Source organism: Balaenoptera borealis (genome assembly GCF_965194805.1).
Source record: "Balaenoptera borealis genome assembly, chromosome: 11".
NCBI classification, from domain to species: Eukaryota; Metazoa; Chordata; class Mammalia; order Artiodactyla; family Balaenopteridae; genus Balaenoptera; species Balaenoptera borealis.
Genome location: NC_138868.1, coordinates 8984934 through 9001249, shown reverse-complemented (window position 1 = coordinate 9001249; position 16316 = coordinate 8984934). Strand labels below are relative to the sequence as shown.

The window sequence follows — 16316 nt, the reverse complement described above, 5'->3', positions numbered from 1 at the left end:
AGGGAATTTCTTCAAATTGATGAAGGACATCTATTGGAAAACTGTAGTCAACATCATACTTAATTGTGAAAGACTAAATGCTTTCTTCCTAAGTTCAGGAAGAAAACAAGGATATTCACTCTCACCACTTTTATTCAACATTGTACTGAAGGTTATAAGCAGTGTAATAATGTAAGTAAAAGAAATGAAAAAATTCCAGAAAAGGAAGAAGGAAATCTGCTTTTATTTGCAGACAACATGATTGCTTGTATAGAAAACCCGAAGGAATCTACAAAAAAGCTACTAGGACTAATAAGTGATTTCAGCAAGTTTGCAGGATGCAAGGTTAATATACAAAAATCAGGTCAGTTTCTGTATAATGGCAACAAACAGTTGCAATGAAATAAAATATCATTAATAATTGCATAAAATATGAAATGCTTAGGGATAGATTTGACAAAATGTGTGCAAGATCTATACACTTAAAAGTACAAAACATTGCTGAGAGAAATTAAAGAAGATCTAAAAAAATGGAGAACTATATCATGGATTGGAATACTCAATATTGTTAAGATGACAATTATTCCCAAAATGATCTATAGATTCAATGTAATACAAATCAAAGTTTTAGTAGTTTTTTGGGTAAAAATTTACAAGTTGATTTAAAAATTTATATGGAAATGCATACGATCTAGAGTAGCCAAAACAACTTCGAAAAAGTTAAAATTAAAGGATCTACACTGAGTTCAAGACTAGTTATAAAGTTATAGTTATTAAGACAGTGTGATATTCATGTAAAGACACATAAACAGATCAATGGTATAGAAGAGTCCAGAAATAGAGCCACACACGTAGCCAGTTTACCTTTGACCAAGATACCTAGGCAATTCAATGAGGAAAAGAAAATTTTTCAACAAATAGTGCTGGAATAATTGGTTACAATATGCAAAAAACAATGAACCACAACCCTCTTTACAAAACCAACTCAAAATGGATCATAGACCTGAATATGAGTTAAAACTATAAACTTACAACAACAAAACATAAGAGAAAATGTTAGTGTCCTTGGGTTTGGCAAAGATTTAAAAAATAAGACACAAAAAGCATGAATTATAAAAGAAAAAAATAAAAAATTGGACTTCATTAAAATTTAAAAACTTTTGCTATTCAAAAGACACTCATAAAAATGAAGAGACAAGCTATAAACTTAGAGAAAATATTTGCAAAACACATATCTGGCAAAAGATTTTAAAATTTAAGTGGAAACACAAAGTATCTAAACTAGCCAAAACAACTTTGAAAAACTTAAAATGAAAGGAGTATATTCTTGTTTCTAGAATACATTAAAAAACAGCTTCCAACTCAATCATAAAAAATCAACCGAATTAAAAATGTGCAAAAAGTTTTGAACATATGCTAAAGAAGAGATCTAGATGGAAATAAGCACATAAAATTTTCTTAACATCATTAGTCATTAGGGAAATGTAAATTAAGACTACAATAAGATACCACTACACATTCCCTCCAATGGCTAAAATTTAAAATATCAATCATACCAAGAGTTGGCAAAGATGTGGAGCAACTGGAACTCTCACATACTTGGTGAATTGTTACAACCACTTTGGAAAACTGGCTATTTCCTAAAAACTTAAACATACATCTTGCATACTACTCAGCCATTCCACTCCTTAATGTTTGCTCAAGAAAAATGGAAGCCATGTCCACACAAAAAGGGGCATGAAGAAACTTTGCTGGCAATGGCTATGTTCATTGTCTTGATTTTGGTGATGGTTTCATGGGTGTATGCATCTGTCAAAACTCATCAAATTTAACACTGTAAATATGGGCAACTAATTGTCTATTATATTTTTAAAAAGCTGTAAAAATATATTAGTTATCATGTCTTTGGCTGCAAATCACAGAAAAGCCAACTAACAATGGCTTAAAGAATCAAGAGGATAAGGAGGACTTAAATTTAAATTCTTACCTTCTACCATTAGAGTAGAGGTAGGTGGCTCCAGGATTGGTTAAATCAGTGGCTCAGTGACACCATCAACCCCCTAGGTTAGTTCCATCTTTCCACTTTGTTACTCTTAGTTACTGCCTTCATCTTTGTTCTGGTTTCCCTCTTGGGTCACAAGATGGCTGCCACAGTTCCAGACATCCCATCCAGACTCAGCATTGTCTGTCAGCTAAATCTAATCTAGCCCTAACAGGCTATTTGGTTTCTTCTCTGGGTGTGGCTTACATGGAACTTGCTACTGGGGTGTGGGTTTCTCTTGGGGGAGACATTTAGGAGAAGCAGGAGCAGACCTTACTAGAGCTGGTCAGGGAAACCGAGGCTCAAGGTCATCTAGCTTATTACTCCAGCTTTTTGCAGTGGAGTCAGCTACTGTTCCATGATTACAGCATGAACTACATGGAGACAGTCACATCTCAGAGAATAACATTAAGTGGTTTTCTTGAAAGAGGAGGAACAATGGGGCAATGGGGCCCACCCAGTGTTTTTCTTTTGCTCTCTATACCTATAACAAAAATCTTTCCTTCAACAATTTAAAAAATGTGAAAGTAAGGTAGGGGTTAAACAGAGAGGGGTCTAGGAGTCCTAAACTTAACTGGCTACAAGGGTCAGAGGGTAACATAAATATGTGAATCTGTCAGATGTAAGACAATAGGCAATGGTGAGGCCTTTGGTGATTTGGACAGTACAGCCCTATCCCCACCAAAAACATAATGCATGGGAAAATAAAAGCTCTATGGGCCAGCTGGAAACTCCTGGAGGAGTCTGAGAATAAGGGATGTGTATTTGTTTCCTACTGCTGTTGTAACACATTGCCACAAACTTAGTGACTTAAAACAGCACACATTACTTTTCTTATAGTTCTGGAGGTCAGAAGTCTAAAATCAATGTGTTGGCATGGCTACATTCCTTCTCGAGGCTTCAGAGAAGAATTCATTTCTTTGTCTTTTTTATCTTCTAGAGGCTGCTTGCATTTCTTGGCTTGTGGTCCCTTCCTGTATCACTAGGACCTCTTGTTTCTGTTGTCACATCTCCCACTACCCACTCTGATCTCCTGCCTCTCTCTTAAAAAGACTATTGTGTTGGGACTTCCCTGGTGGCGCAGTGGTTAAGAATCTGCCTGCCAATGCAGGGAACATGGGTTCGAGCCCTGGTCCGGGAAGATCCCACATGCCGCGGAGCAACTAAGCCTGTGCACCACAGCTACTGAGCCTGCACTCTAGAGCCCGCGAGCCACAACTATTGAGCCCATGTGACACAACTACTGAAGCCTGCACGCCTAGAGCCTGTGCTCCACAAGAAGAGAAGCCATCGCAGTGAGAATCCCACGCACTGCAACGAAGAGTAACCTCCGTGCGCCGCAACTAGAGAAAGCCCATGCACAGCAATGAAGACCCAACGCAGCCAAAAAATAAAATAAAATAAAATAAAATAAATAAATTTATTAAAAAAAAATCACTATTGTGATCACACCAGGCCCACCCAGGTAATCCAAGATAATCTCTCCATCTCAAGATCCTTAACTTATTCACATCTGCAAAGTCCCTTTTACCATGTAAGGTAACATGTTCACAGGTTCCAGGATCAGGATGTAGACATCTTTGGGCATCCATTATTCAGCCTACCACGTGAAATGAAAGCTTAACTGGCTGGGCATCTGCTCTCCAAGGGGCCATGTAACTACTGGGAAGTGGGGAGAAGAGCCTGATGGAGGAGCTTGGTGTGGACTGAAGCTTGAGTTGTTGGGGTGGGACATGGGATGCAAGGGTGGGGCCCTGGGAAGGTGGCTTCTGGTGAGCCCTCTACCAGCATCATGCAGGTGAAGAACCTCTTGAATGTGCCGTCCTGCCCAGGAAGTGCTCAAGGCTGTAGGCCGAGAAATTGAGGGTGGCCTCAAAGGCTCTACCTACTCTGGCTGAAGATAGGACCTTGTGTTCAAAACTGGGGACAGCATCTGTGGCCACTGGGGTGGTGCATGACCGTATTAGAACTTGGCCTTCCAAGGCAAGAGGATGAGATGTGAGCCAGTGTTTGGGGGCTGACTCCTTGGGGAGAGCGGGTCAGAAGTCACATACTGGTGACTTAAGAGTGGGAGGAAGGTAGAATTCCATTTGGTCAAGGGCATGGGGTGAGTGCAGGAAGTCTCAGGCCAGGAGCTGGGGAAACGGAGTCCGTGCAGATGGTGTAAGCCACCTGAGTCAGCACCAGGTCTTTACCAGTTGGGGGTGTATGCAGCTGGGACGGGCCAGGGACTGGCTCTGGTTGAGACAGATGCAGGTACCAGGTGATCTAAGCACAGAGATGAGAGACCTACAGGAATCAGAACATGTCAGAGCTGCTAGCAGGGTTTTGAGGCAGGGGTAGGGCAAGTCCCTGGTCCCCCAAACCCCTACATCTGCAGAAGCAGAAGATGCCACCCTAGGTGCCCCTCATCGGCCACGAGGGCAACACTGCCTGAGAAATAGCAGCAGGGGTGGGGCTGGTGGCGCTCTGGCATCTACTGGGTCCTACAGTGGCCAAGAAATTCTTGGGGAGCATGGGAATGTCAGCACCATCGGGGAACACCAAGGTTTCAGATGTTCCAGGATGTGGGGTGGGTTACGGTGATTTCAGCTCTGCCCAGTCTGTCCTCTGGCTGTCTGAGCTGCCTTGAGCTCTCCCAGGGCTTTGTGGCTTTTTCAGGGGAGCTCCAGGCCACCTCCCCTCTCCAGGTTGCCCTGACTCAGCTCGAGCCCTCGGGTCCCACCTGGAAGGCAATGTGTACAGCTTGAGAGTGTGAACTTTCCCCAGGGGATGAGGGTCTGGGGGGCTGGGTCGCTTGCAGGGGAAAGAGTAAGGGGCAGGGTGCCAGCAGACAAGCATGACTAAGCAAGTACATGTACTAGAGGGCACTGCTAGCCCCCTCCTTCCTGCCACCTGTGGGTGTTAAAAGGACTATCTTTTCCCATGGCCTCCCCACTCCAACCCCCCACCCCCACCCCCACCCCCAGCTTCCCTGAAGGGAGCTCCCTTGCTGATGCAGGTGATTGGATAGTCCTCTTTTCCTGGCTGTGATCCCTAAACTGCCTTCTATCCCTCCTTTCACATGGTTCCTACCATGTGATCTGGTCTCCTCCACCGCCCCCCCCCTTCTCTGTCTCCTTTCAGCTCAGGAGCGAGGAGTAGAAGCACAGCCCTGGGGGGTGGAAGAGGCCAAAGTCTCAGTGCCTCACAGCCCCCGGGGAGTTGGTGGGGGAGGGGGGATGTCCTGGCACACACATTCCACGTGGTCTGTTTCTAACCCTGACTCTGCAATTTAATAGCTGTGTGAATCTGGGCAAGTTACTTAACCACTCTGGGCCTTGATTTCCTTACCTGTAAAATGGGGATAATACTAGCACTTATCTCTAGAAGGTTCCTGGGAGGATTGAATGCGTTAATACATGCAAAGTGCTTAGGACAGTGCCCGGCACCAAATTAGCACTCAGAGGTGGCTCTCTGGCTGGGTTCCACCCTCCCCTTTTCCTCCTCCTTCCCCTCCACCAGCCCAGGGCCCGCTGGAGGCTGAGCAGCAAAGAAAGGCCAGGAAGTGCAGTGCGGAGGATTAGGGTAGCTAGCAGGCTGAATCTCCAGGTGCGGAGCTGCAAGTGGCAAACTGCTTTTGAGTCCAGACCCTGCTGGAATCCAGAGGAGCAGGGATCAGCATCCTGACGTCACAGCTGCTCTCTTTTCTCTCCTCCTTCGCTGCCAGAAGTTCCCAGGAGCTTTCACCGAGAGGGAGGATCCTGAAACAAAGCCTCTGATTGGCTGCTTTCATGTTAGGCCCTTGTCAGTTTCCAGCCTGATAGGGAAGGGGTGGAGAGTAAGGGATTTAAAACTCAGAAATAGCAGTATTTAGATAGGTTAGAGAAGGAAGGAGGGAAGAGGGAGGAAAGCAGGGACAGGGGAGGGGGCCGAGGTAAGAGGTTCTCCTCCAGTTGCCTGGGATGGTTTGTAAAGTCCTGGGGATTGAGGGCGGGGACTGGATTGTACGCTCTTTTGGCCTGGAAGCTGGCTGAAGCGGAGCGGCTGTTACTTTTGAGACAGGAGAGACAAAGGGAGATGGTGCGCACAAACCTTTTAATATGCGGTCTTCGTGGCGTCTATTCAGAGAGGGGGGCCCCTGGGGAGTGCTCCCTGAACCATAGCCCCAACACTTGGGCCACCATTCCCCCTTCCCCCTTCTCCTGTGAGCGGCCCAGGACCTGTAGGACCCTGTCTTCCTTCAGGGCTCCATAAGGCTCCTTTTCAGCCCTCAGAGTCCGTCCTTCGCTTGTGCTGAGGCCTGGAGCGGGACCATCTGCTTTCGCTCCTGTCGCTGCTGCCTCCTCTTCCCTCTCCTCCTGTGGCAGGTCGGGGTGGGTGGGTGGGCAGGAGAGTGGTGCCCTCGGTATGCAGCCTCCAGGCCAGCTTGGGGCTCCCAGGGGGTTCTCCATTCAGCTGTGCCCAGCTACCAGCTCTCTGCCCCAAACATCTACCACTCCCTGGAGCTGCGAGCCCCAAGAAAGGACTCCAGGAGACTCTCAGCCAACTGGGGACACAGGGACAAAGAGCCCTGGCCTGGAAGAGGAGGCCTGGGTTTGAGTCTTAAAGCCGCCCCAGCCTGGATGTGTGACCCGGGGAGAGTCCCTGCTGTCTCTGGGTGGAGGCCCACCTGTTTTCCACGTCCTGCACCGTGTCTGGCAGTGGCTGGCTCAGGGTCTCCGGCAGGAGGGCAGTGGCAGCGCTGGCAGCCACGGGGACAGCGCCGTAGATAAAGAGAGGCACGGAGGGGTAGATCTCGGCGGTCATGCTCACCAGTGGGCTCACAATGCTGCCCACTCGGGCCAGAGTGCTGCCCATTCCCAAGCCTGTCTGCCTGCGGGACCCAGGGGGATGGGTGCCGGTTAGTGTTCTGGCATGAATGCTGAGGTTCTGGCTGAATTTGGGGCCAGGGCAGCTCGGGCCCTGCCCCAGGAGACCCCCTGGTGCCTGCTCTGTTCCCCATTTGATTAGCTAACCAATTTGGCATTTATTTTGGAGATTAAAAAAAAAAACCAAAACAGGTTGGGAAAGGCTCTGGGCAGAGAATCAGGAGATTGAATTTTGACTCTGCCTTTAACTTGCTATGTGACCTTGGGCAAGTCTCTTGCCCTCTCTGGACAGTTTACTGAACTGTTGAGTTAGCTTAGTTCGGCCAGTTGTTCTCAGATCACCTGAGGGATTTGATTTACAGTTGCCCCAGCTCCATACAGACCTGTTGGATTAGAATCCCCAGGGGAAGGGACCTGGACTCTGTATGTTAAGAATATGTTAAGAACATTCTCTATGAGAGCAGAGGTTAAAAACTTTGACTAGGGAGATAAACTGCTTGGGTTCAAATCTAAGCTTCCTGACTTATAAGCTGTGTGACCTTGGGCAAGGCACTTAACCTCTCTGTGGCTCAGTTTTCTCATTTGGAAAATGGGAATTATCATAGTACCTACCTCATAAGCTTGTTATGAGGACCAAAAGAGTTGATATTTGTAAACAGTTTGACAGTGCCTGGCACATAGTACTACTTTATACTATTGTTCTTTCAGCTGAAATCCTTTGAAGGTACAGGGCAGTAACCATGACCCCTTGGGGTTCTCATTCCAAGTAGCCTAGGGAAGCCTGGCATTTCTTTGACATGTCATATGAATTTTGCACCCCATTCTTTTTTTGTTGTTGTTGTTGTTTTGCATCCCATTCTTAAAATAGATATGTGTTTCTGGTGTCTTAATGCAAAAATACCCCCTCCCTGCAACCTTGGCACTCAAAAAAGCAGTGCTGTATTTATCCATACAACTCCCAGAACCACCGTTATTAAGTGGTTGCTCTGTGATAAAAAATTACTTTCATGTTTGTGGTCTTTGGTTTCAGACATACTACTTGGTTAAAGATGGAATTTAGATTTTGTGGCAGCTTCTAACTTATGCTTTGGAGATCAAGGGGGGACTTCAATTAACTGCCTCTGAGATGTGTCTTCTTGGCCTCCAACCCTGTCCCAGTTGGTGGCTCAAATCTTCCCCTCAGATCAGGTAAGAGCTTAGTGGGCAGCCTAAGCGTGTACTGAGCGGCTGATATAGACCTTTCACTGTTAGGTGCTGGGAGGGGGCCTTGGGCTGGGGCATACTGGCCTGTGCTCTGGGTCTGACCTGTGTGCGGGGGAATGTCTTGCCCCAAAGCCCCTCCCATTAAGCTCCCACTCACCGGATCACTGTGGGGTACAGCTCCCCAGTGTACAGGAAGATGCAGTTGAAGGAGGCGGCCAGGCAACCCTTCCCCAGCACAGCCAGGGAGGTTCGGACAATGGACTGATCTAGAGAGAAGAGAGGGGGTCAGCAGATCTCGGGATTGCGGGCTGAGAAGTTGGGTCGTGTCTGGGGGTGTGGCCAAGGGTGAGGGACCAAGATGTTCATGGGTGCTCACCCTGGGGTACCACCCCATTGATCAGGATGCAGATGCCTGCCAGCAGCAGTGAGGCCATCTGGGCAGGCCGGCGGCCCATAGAGTTGATGACAAGGAAGCCCACAAGCTTGGCAGGCAGGTCCACAGCACCAAAGATCACCTGGATTAGGTAGATGCTGACCCCAAAACCCTGCAGGTCCATGACCAGCCCATAGTAGGCAAAGCTAGTGGCAAACCTAGTGGGGAGGGATGAGGGGTATGGAGTTTGTTAGGAAGATTAAAGGGGGGGGGGCAGGTGCTGATCCAAAACAAGGGTGAGCTGCACAGGTTACCCTGCTTAAGAATCTGGAATCTACCTCGCCTGATATTTCTTCCGTCATTTAGTATGCACTTTGCGTATTGGGGTAGTCCTCCAATGCCCCAGATTTCTCAGTCTTCTGATAGTGTCCCCAGTGTATTAGGGAATCTTCACTTAGTTGCCATGTAGGATGTACACAGTTTTAGTCTTTATTTTATCTATTGATACTGGACTGAGGGAGGACAAGTGGATATCCAAAGCCATATCTTTAGGACCAAGGTGTTGGGAGAGGCCAGAGTTTTCCGGGACCTGTCCGTGGTCCTGGGATGGGTGTTGTGCTTCTTAAGATGTCAAGAGCCCAGAATATAAAGCTCAGGTTGTTGGGCAGAACCCACAACCTGGAGTAAATCCCAAATTGGAAGCAAAGAATTCATTGGCAGGATTGTTCCTTCTGACCATGTTTCTCTTAACTGTCATGGGATTGCTATGATGATGGAGTTGGGAGGGTAGCACGTAAGAGGGGTAATGGGTAATGTTGCAGTGGGAAGGGAAGATTTTTGACTGGTCTCAACCCTGGCCAGAGTGCACTTTCAGAGATGAGTTTTGCCTGTGCCTGTGTTTCTGGCAGGCACCACAAGGCCAGTAATGTCTCTCAGTGTTTTGCAAGCCAGCCTTGTCTCTGCCTCTGTGATGTAATTCTGTTGACTCTGCGGGCCATCAGTACCGATGAAGTGTTTCCATATTGGAACAGAGCTGATAAAAGGAGAAGAATATGGAGAGACTGATGCCCAGTTTGGGGATTGGAGGCAAACTGAGGCTGGAGGTCATCTGGTTCTTTAAGACTCTCTCTGGTGGGGGATTCCTGCCCCTCATAGCTGGTCTGCTGACTTCCTCCCTCTTGTCTCCCTTCTTCCATCCCCTGCGTCCACTCTTTCCCCAACCAGTCTTTTGTCTCTTGGTCTGTCTGTCTGTCCATCAGTCTGTCTGTCTGGGCCTACCACAGCATGGAGAGGCAGAGGAAGAGGCGGCGAAGGGCAGGACAGCGCAGCAGCTCCATGGCCGAGGCCTGGCCCTTGCCCAGGGTCAGCTCCTTCTGCAGACTGGCCCGGAGCACCTGCTGGGATGGACGGGGCTCAGGGCTTGGACTTCCATAGGAGCTCCTCCCAGCCTAGCTCCTCACTCAGAGAAGCCCTGTGAGTCCTCGGTTTAGGGATGGAGCCCTGGTGGGGTGTCATGGGAGGTCTCAGGGGTCTCACCTCCATACTTAGACTGGCCCCCTCTTCCCGCTTCCCATTGATCCAGGCCACTCTTTGCAGGGCCTTCAGGGTGAGGTCCAGCCTCCCAGAGGAGGAGTACCAGCGGGCCGACTCGATGAAGAACCTGGGAGCAGGGGTGAGCGTGGGTGTTGGCGTGGCTTCAGTTCCAGTCACTGGGGCTGGAGGTAGGGCGTGGGCTTTCCAGAGGTCTGCAGTGGGATTTTATGTAAGATTGGGAACCCAGGACTTTGCCACACCCCAATCTCTAGGACCATAAGGCAGTGCCCAGCTTGGCGATGACTTATTCCCCAACACGGGAGCTCAGCCCTTGGGTGCTGGGTAAAGGGAGCAGGGCAGGCAGGCCGGAGAGCTGGGGGGAGCTGGGGAAGCCAGAGAACCGGACACGCTGGGGCAAGTCTTTCCGCCCAGAGCCTCAGTTTCCCTCAGTTTCCTCAGGTCACACTGAGTCACTGGCCTGGGTTTGACCTTCTCTGATTCTGTGGGCGAGATCTGGGGGAAGTCTTGTCCCTCGCAGCCCTCTGGGCCCCACGCACCAGGAGTAGATGAAGAAGGCAAAAAAGGGCACGGAGACCAGCAGCTGCAGGTAGCGCCAGTGGGGCACAGCATAGGCCACACCAGCCAGGAGAAACTGGCCCAGGCTGTAGACGTAGCCGATCAGGGTGCCCACGCAGGCCCGCGTGTGGGTGGGCGTCCACTCCACATCTGAAAAGAGGGTTAGGACGGAGCAGTGGAACTTACTGGGTGCCAGGTGGGTGGAGACCCGTGGAGCCCACCAAGACCCCTCTCTCTGTTCAAACCTTGGTCTGTCCCAAGGCTCAGTGGAAGATAACATCAAACGAGGTTGGGGGCCGTGGGAGGGGGAGTGGGGGACTTGTGATGGAGGTGGGGATGGGGAGGTCCCCAGGACTTGTCCCCTCCACTCTCCTGCTGTGTGTTTTTGCTCCTCTGCAACCTACTGTCCTGGCCAGGGTTCTCTTTCCCTTCAGAGCACCTCTGACCACTCATTCCATCCTCAACAGCTCCCGCCCCTCTGGTCCTTCTCAGTCTGGGCTGGATTTCAGCCTCAGTGGCCAGAGCAGCTCAGAGGAGACAGTAGCTTTCCTCTACTCTGGAGAGTTGAGGTGGGAGTGGGACCACCTCTCTGCTTCTGTCTGAAGAAGTCCAGTTTCTTTCCTTGTGCGCTCCTGATTTGGCAGCTGGGGCAGTGGCTTGAAGACTTAGATTGGCCTTTGGGACTGGATTCTCTAGGTGTCCTGCCCCAGCCCTAGCCTTGTCCTGGTTAATTCCTTTAGTCTGGAGAATCCCAAATCCTTAGATTCCCTTCTGGGCTTGAGGAATGAGCTTGGGTAAATCCTTTCCCTTCTCCCCAGCCTCAGGTTCCTCATCTGAGAAACAGGGAGAAGGGAGGTGACTTATCCAAGGGTGCGCACTGGTGCCTCATGGACAGGCCATGCTCAGTCCATAAATGTGTTTGGTCTATATGATGCTGGCTTGCCCTATGTTAAAAATATGAGAATTAATTGCAAATGTTAAAAAAAATTGGGATATTTTACACTGATAAAAAAGGGTGGGGGAAGATCTGACAGCCCTGAGACTTCTTGGCTGGAGCAGCTGAGTGGCTGTGGCCCCTCTGGATGGATGTGACTATCTTTCGGAGACAGTCCTCACCACTGCCTAATGCCTGTTGTCTGCTTCAGTCATTTAGGGGAATTACCTGGCCCTAACAATGGAGTCTGCAATTACATGTCTAAATGAGAGGTCAGGATGGTGTGAGCCCCGGGAAAAAGGCTGCTATGTTGGCTGGAAGGGCAGGACAGGCTGAGTGCAGGAGGGGTGGGCTGGGAGAGGAGGCTGGAAAGGGGCTGCAGGGCTGGGTGGTCGGAGGGGAGTGGGTAGGGGCCTGCCCTGCCCTTCCGGCCTCCCTCACTCAGTGTCATGCAGTTGAGGGAAATGCCAGCCAGCGACATGCCCGAGAGGAGCCGGAAGGCACAGTAGACGGGGAAGTTGGGAGCAAAGGCGGCGCAGGTTCCTGACACAGCCGTCTGCAGGTAGTTCAAGATCAGCACCTTCCGGCGGCCCAGCCTGTCGGGGGAAGGAAGACCTGCAGCAGGGGTCCTGAGGACCAGCAGGGGCCAGGCTAAACTGGGAGAGGGGCGCTTGCCCTGGGTGAGTCCCTGGGGTGGGGGTCTTTGCAGGACCCGTGACTTATCATGAGGCTCTGCTATAGGTCCTCAAACGAGCCCCAGCTGGTGATGCCAACCTCCCACCTAGGCCCCCCAAGCCCAGCTGAGGAGCCCCCAGTCCCAGCCCGGCTCCTTGGCCCTGCCCAGGACTGACCTGTCTGCCAGGTGCCCGAATATCATGGCTCCGAGAAGCACCCCTACCATGTACAAGGACTGAGCCAGCTGGCGTAAGGCCCTACGAGAACACACGAGGTCCCACTGTGGGGAGAGGGGGCAAGGGTCAGGCCAAGGTGAACCTGGGCTGCAGGGGAGGCCCTTGCCCTCCTTCCGGCTGGCCCTCTGAGGCCTGTGTCACCCTCTTCCCACGACTCTTCTCTTTGACCCCAGGAACTGAGAGACTCTTCTTGACCCCTACAACTCCCACCTCCCCCTTTCCTACAAAGACCCCCATCTTGAACCCCTTTCTCCATTTTCCCATCTTGGCCTCTGGAGAATTTGAGACAGTCTGTGTGTGTGTGTGTGTGTGTGTGTGTGTGTGTGTCTCAGAGGGGAAAGCACACTCTGGATGGTGCACAGAGGGGCCCAGGTCTCCTCACCTCCATCACGATGGTGGAAGGGAACGTGCTATTGTCATAGATCCAGCCGTGGGTGCAGGGCTCTGTGGCCCCCGTGCCATTGGTCTCTGTGCCATTGGGAAAGGACGGCCCCCGCTGCGGGGAGGTGAAGCGGAGGCAGGACTCGGGCCGCCCCTGCCCGTCCCGGGGCAGCCAGGCGTCCAGCTCCCCGTCCTTGCTGAGGTTGGTGTCGGCAGGCGGGCGGCAGTAGTGGGTGGGGACAGCGGCGGTGAAGTTCTGCAGGGTGTTGTGGGAGGCCATCAGGAGCAGGGGGAGGACCACCAGAGTGACCTGGATCTGCTGGAAGCGGCCGGCGCCCCCCACCTGCAGCAGGAGGTCATTGAAGGCCATGGGGCCAGGCCTGGCCGAGAGGCTGGGGGCTGAGGACTTCCAGTCCCGGGCCCTCCGTCTGTGTGCCGGTCCGCCTGCTGCCCTTCCCTGGAGGAGAGGGACTGCCGTTGCTTCCGCAGCCAAGCTGCTCCTGGAACTGAATCTGAGCTGGCTCTGTAGGGGGGACAGCAGCCCGGCCAGGCGGCCCCTCCTTTCTTCTCTCTCCTTGTTCCGTCCCTCCCTTTCCTTGGCAGCCTCTCCCCACTTGGTGTGAGTGTGTGGGGTGTTTCTCAGCTTTCAGGGTCTGCTGTAGCCCTGACCCCTACAGGGGCAGTATTTAATCCTTGGCCTGGAGGGAATGAGTTAAAGTGTGACTTGGTATCAGAAGGATTAACCCTCCAAGTATCCTTGTATCAGTGGAATTTCTCCACGTGGGTATAAAGGGCAGGAGAGGGTGGACTGAAGTGGGGGTGATGGGAGCAGATCGTACTGGGCATCTGGGGGCAGGAGGGGCATCTGGGGGCAGGAGGGGACAGGGTGGGACCTTTTTGTCTTCCTTTTAGTGAGGGGATTGGGCTCTGGGAAGTGTGCTGGCCTCTTGTGGGGCTTCTGTCCCTTTTAGTGGGCAGGATCCAAAGGGACCATCTTGGGGAGGGGTTGCCAGAGAAAATACAGGTCGCCCAGTTAATTTGAATTTCAGATCATCAAAGAAATTTTTTTCTTTAGTGTTAAGAATGTCCCTAATATTTACATGGGACATACTTCTACTAAAAAAGTATTCATTGATCTGAAATTCAAATTTAACTGGGTTTCCTGTATTCTTTTTTTTTTTTTAACATCTTTATTGGAGTATAATTGCTTTACATTGTTGTGTTACTTTCTGCTGTATCACAAAGTGAATTAGCTATATGTATACATATATCCCCATAAACCCTCCCCCTTGCGTCTCCCTCCCACCCTCCCTATCCTACCCCTCTAGGTGGTCACAAAGCACCGAGCTGATCTCCCTGTGCTATGCGGTTGCTTCCCACTATCCTGTACTATTTGCTAAAATTGGCAGCCCCGGTCTTTGGTCTTCTGGGGACAGCTTACATCTTATAGGACCACGGCTTTGTTCAATTGGAAGACACAATAGAGGTCAGAGGCTGCTTTTGAAGCAGTGGGACCTAAGACCAACATCTTATGTGATGTAGATTGAGTCTTCCAGTATCTCAGCTTTTACTTTCTTGCTCGTCCTGATTCAAAATTTCCCTTTGTCTTGTCTTCTGTCTATAGCTTCTCCTCCTCCTCCTTCTCCTCCTCTTCTCCTCCTCCCCCTTCTCCTCCTTCTTCTTTTCCTTCTTCTCCTCCTCTTCCTCCTCCCCTCCCCCTCCCCTTCCTTTCCCCTCCTCCTCCTCCCCACCCCTCCTCCTCCTCCCCACCCCTCCTCCTTTTTCTTCTTCTTCTTCTTCTCCTTCTCCTCCTTCTCCTCCTTCTTCTTCACAATGAGTGTGAACGTATTTTACTTTTAGCCACAACTCTAAGACATTCACTTGATTTCCCCAACGGTTTGGTTCCTGCGTCCAGGTCACTCCTGCTCAGGGCAGTACCAAGCTCTGATTGGATGGGTTTCTATGGGATCCGATTGGTTGGATCATGGGTTGGGCATGTCAAGAGAGTGGGTTACAGCTTCTTGATTTTACTTTCCATAATATATATTATATAAACCGTGGGCTCAGTTTACTTGGATCCAAATCCTCACTCCACACTTGCTGGCCATGGGCAAGTTGCTAAACTTTCTGTATCTCAGGATCCTTGTTTGCAAGATGGAGATAATGGTTGTGTATGCCTCATTGGGTTGTTGGAGGGTTAAATGAGCAATTACAGGTAAAGATCTTAAGGTGGTCCCTGCCCTGTGGCTCAGTGATCATGAGCTGTTCTTATTATTTGTTTCTGGTAAAAAGGTGACACTATCACACTGATTTTAGAGAGAAAATGTGCCTAGGCACATCTTACCCTCAGAACAGTGATTCCCGATTGGGGGAGATTTTTTCCCCAGGGGACATCTGGAGACATTTTTGGTTGTCACCACTGGGGGTGGTGGTACTACTGGCATCTAGTGGGTAGAGTCTCAGGAATGCTACTCAACATCCTACAGTGCACAGGACAGGTCTCCATAACCAATGATTTTCTGGAGTTATAATGTCAATAGTGCTAAGAAACCCTACCCTAGAAGATGTCCTCAAACTTCTTTTGTATAGTGATCAATCCCATACCTGCTTGGCAAAGGACAGTGCAGTCAGATGGATGACTCCTACCAACATATTTCTAAGAATCCCCACATGCTTATTTGAATGGGCAAATGTTTGCAAGGTGAACATGAGAACTCCTCTGCCTCCCCAGAATAACAGCAGCCTTGCAGGCTCCAAAGTGCTGCAAGTCTTCCCCTAGCTGCGCCTACCCAGCCAGTTTTGCCACTGGAGTGGCTGAATCAAGACCCTGGTCTCCCTGTGTCCAGGCCAACAGCCTTTCCCACCATGTTCTAACTCAATCGCTGGGCTTGGGTTACCATATCAGACTCTTTTTTGCCCTTCGTGGTGTGTTTCCATTTGAGGTCTCTGGCTGTCCCTCTCTGTAATCTGCCACCTGTTGACTGCTCCTCTAGCCCACTTCAGAGATTTTGGCATATGTCTGAACACAATGGATTATTAGGGTTCCATAGTTTTACAGGAGGTATGCCAGGCCCTGTACAAATTAGCTGATGCAAAGGGCCGTGAAGGGAAGGGGCATTTCTCAATTCTTCTGGGCACAAATCTCCAAGTCTTACTGAGGGGAAGCAGTTTGACTTCCGACTTCTCTTGTAAGGAGTCAAGATGCTCTGTTAATATCGCACAGTTTACACAAACTACACTTTTGTGTATGAAGTTGGGGGAGTATTTATTGTCTATCGAAGTCCTGGGTACATAAAATCTTACGCTAGTTCAAACCTATTCTAACTTCAAAGGCAACGAAGTTCTTAACTAGTACTCTGGAGGTGTGGACTGCCCAGCTAAAGAGCTCTTGGTGACCATCTGACCTCATATGTACAGAAGAGAATAGGGGAGGCCCAGAGAGGTATGAGACTCAACCAGCTTCCCTCCTCCCACCCTGTGTTGGTTCTGGGCTGGGACCCCATGGGTGTCCAGATGCCTGACAACATTTTCCAGG

The 16316-nt window shown here is 50.1% G+C and overlaps 1 protein-coding gene and 1 long non-coding RNA gene across 3 annotated transcripts in view; both read right to left on the bottom strand.

Annotated features, from left to right (window-relative positions):
• The window catches only part of LOC309606754, a 308111-nt gene that overhangs the window by 94880 nt on the left and 196915 nt on the right, over positions 1 to 16316 (bottom strand). The window lies entirely within an intron of this gene.
• Positions 6081 to 13453, bottom strand: SLC22A6 (solute carrier family 22 member 6). 2 transcript variants are annotated; one of them, XM_082341957.1, is made up of 10 exons: positions 12783 to 13453; positions 12341 to 12444; positions 11931 to 12085; positions 10537 to 10705; positions 9983 to 10106; positions 9725 to 9843; positions 8450 to 8664; positions 8231 to 8339; positions 6672 to 6875; positions 6081 to 6360 (listed from the first exon to the last, which is right to left on the bottom strand). In XM_082341957.1, exons 1-10 carry the CDS (start codon positions 13149 to 13151, stop codon positions 6273 to 6275), a joined length of 1656 nt encoding a protein of 551 aa, XP_082198083.1. In that variant the 5' UTR covers positions 13152 to 13453; the 3' UTR covers positions 6081 to 6272. The 2 variants fall into 2 exon arrangements, with proteins under 2 accessions (XP_082198083.1, XP_082198084.1); XM_082341958.1 differs by having other exon boundaries at positions 9725 to 9840.

Coding starts and splice junctions, on each gene's coding strand:
- SLC22A6 (XM_082341957.1), bottom strand. CDS start 13,151: ATGGCCTTCAATGACCTCCTGCTGCAGGTGGGGGGCGCCGGCCGCTTC. Junction 12,086..12,340: donor TTCGGGCACCTGGCAGACAG/GTCAGTCCTGGG, acceptor TTCCCCCGACAG/GCTGGGCCGCCGGAAGGTGC. Junction 6,876..8,230: donor CTGTACCCCACAGTGATCCG/GTGAGTGGGAGC, acceptor TGGGTCCCGCAG/GCAGACAGGCTTGGGAATGG.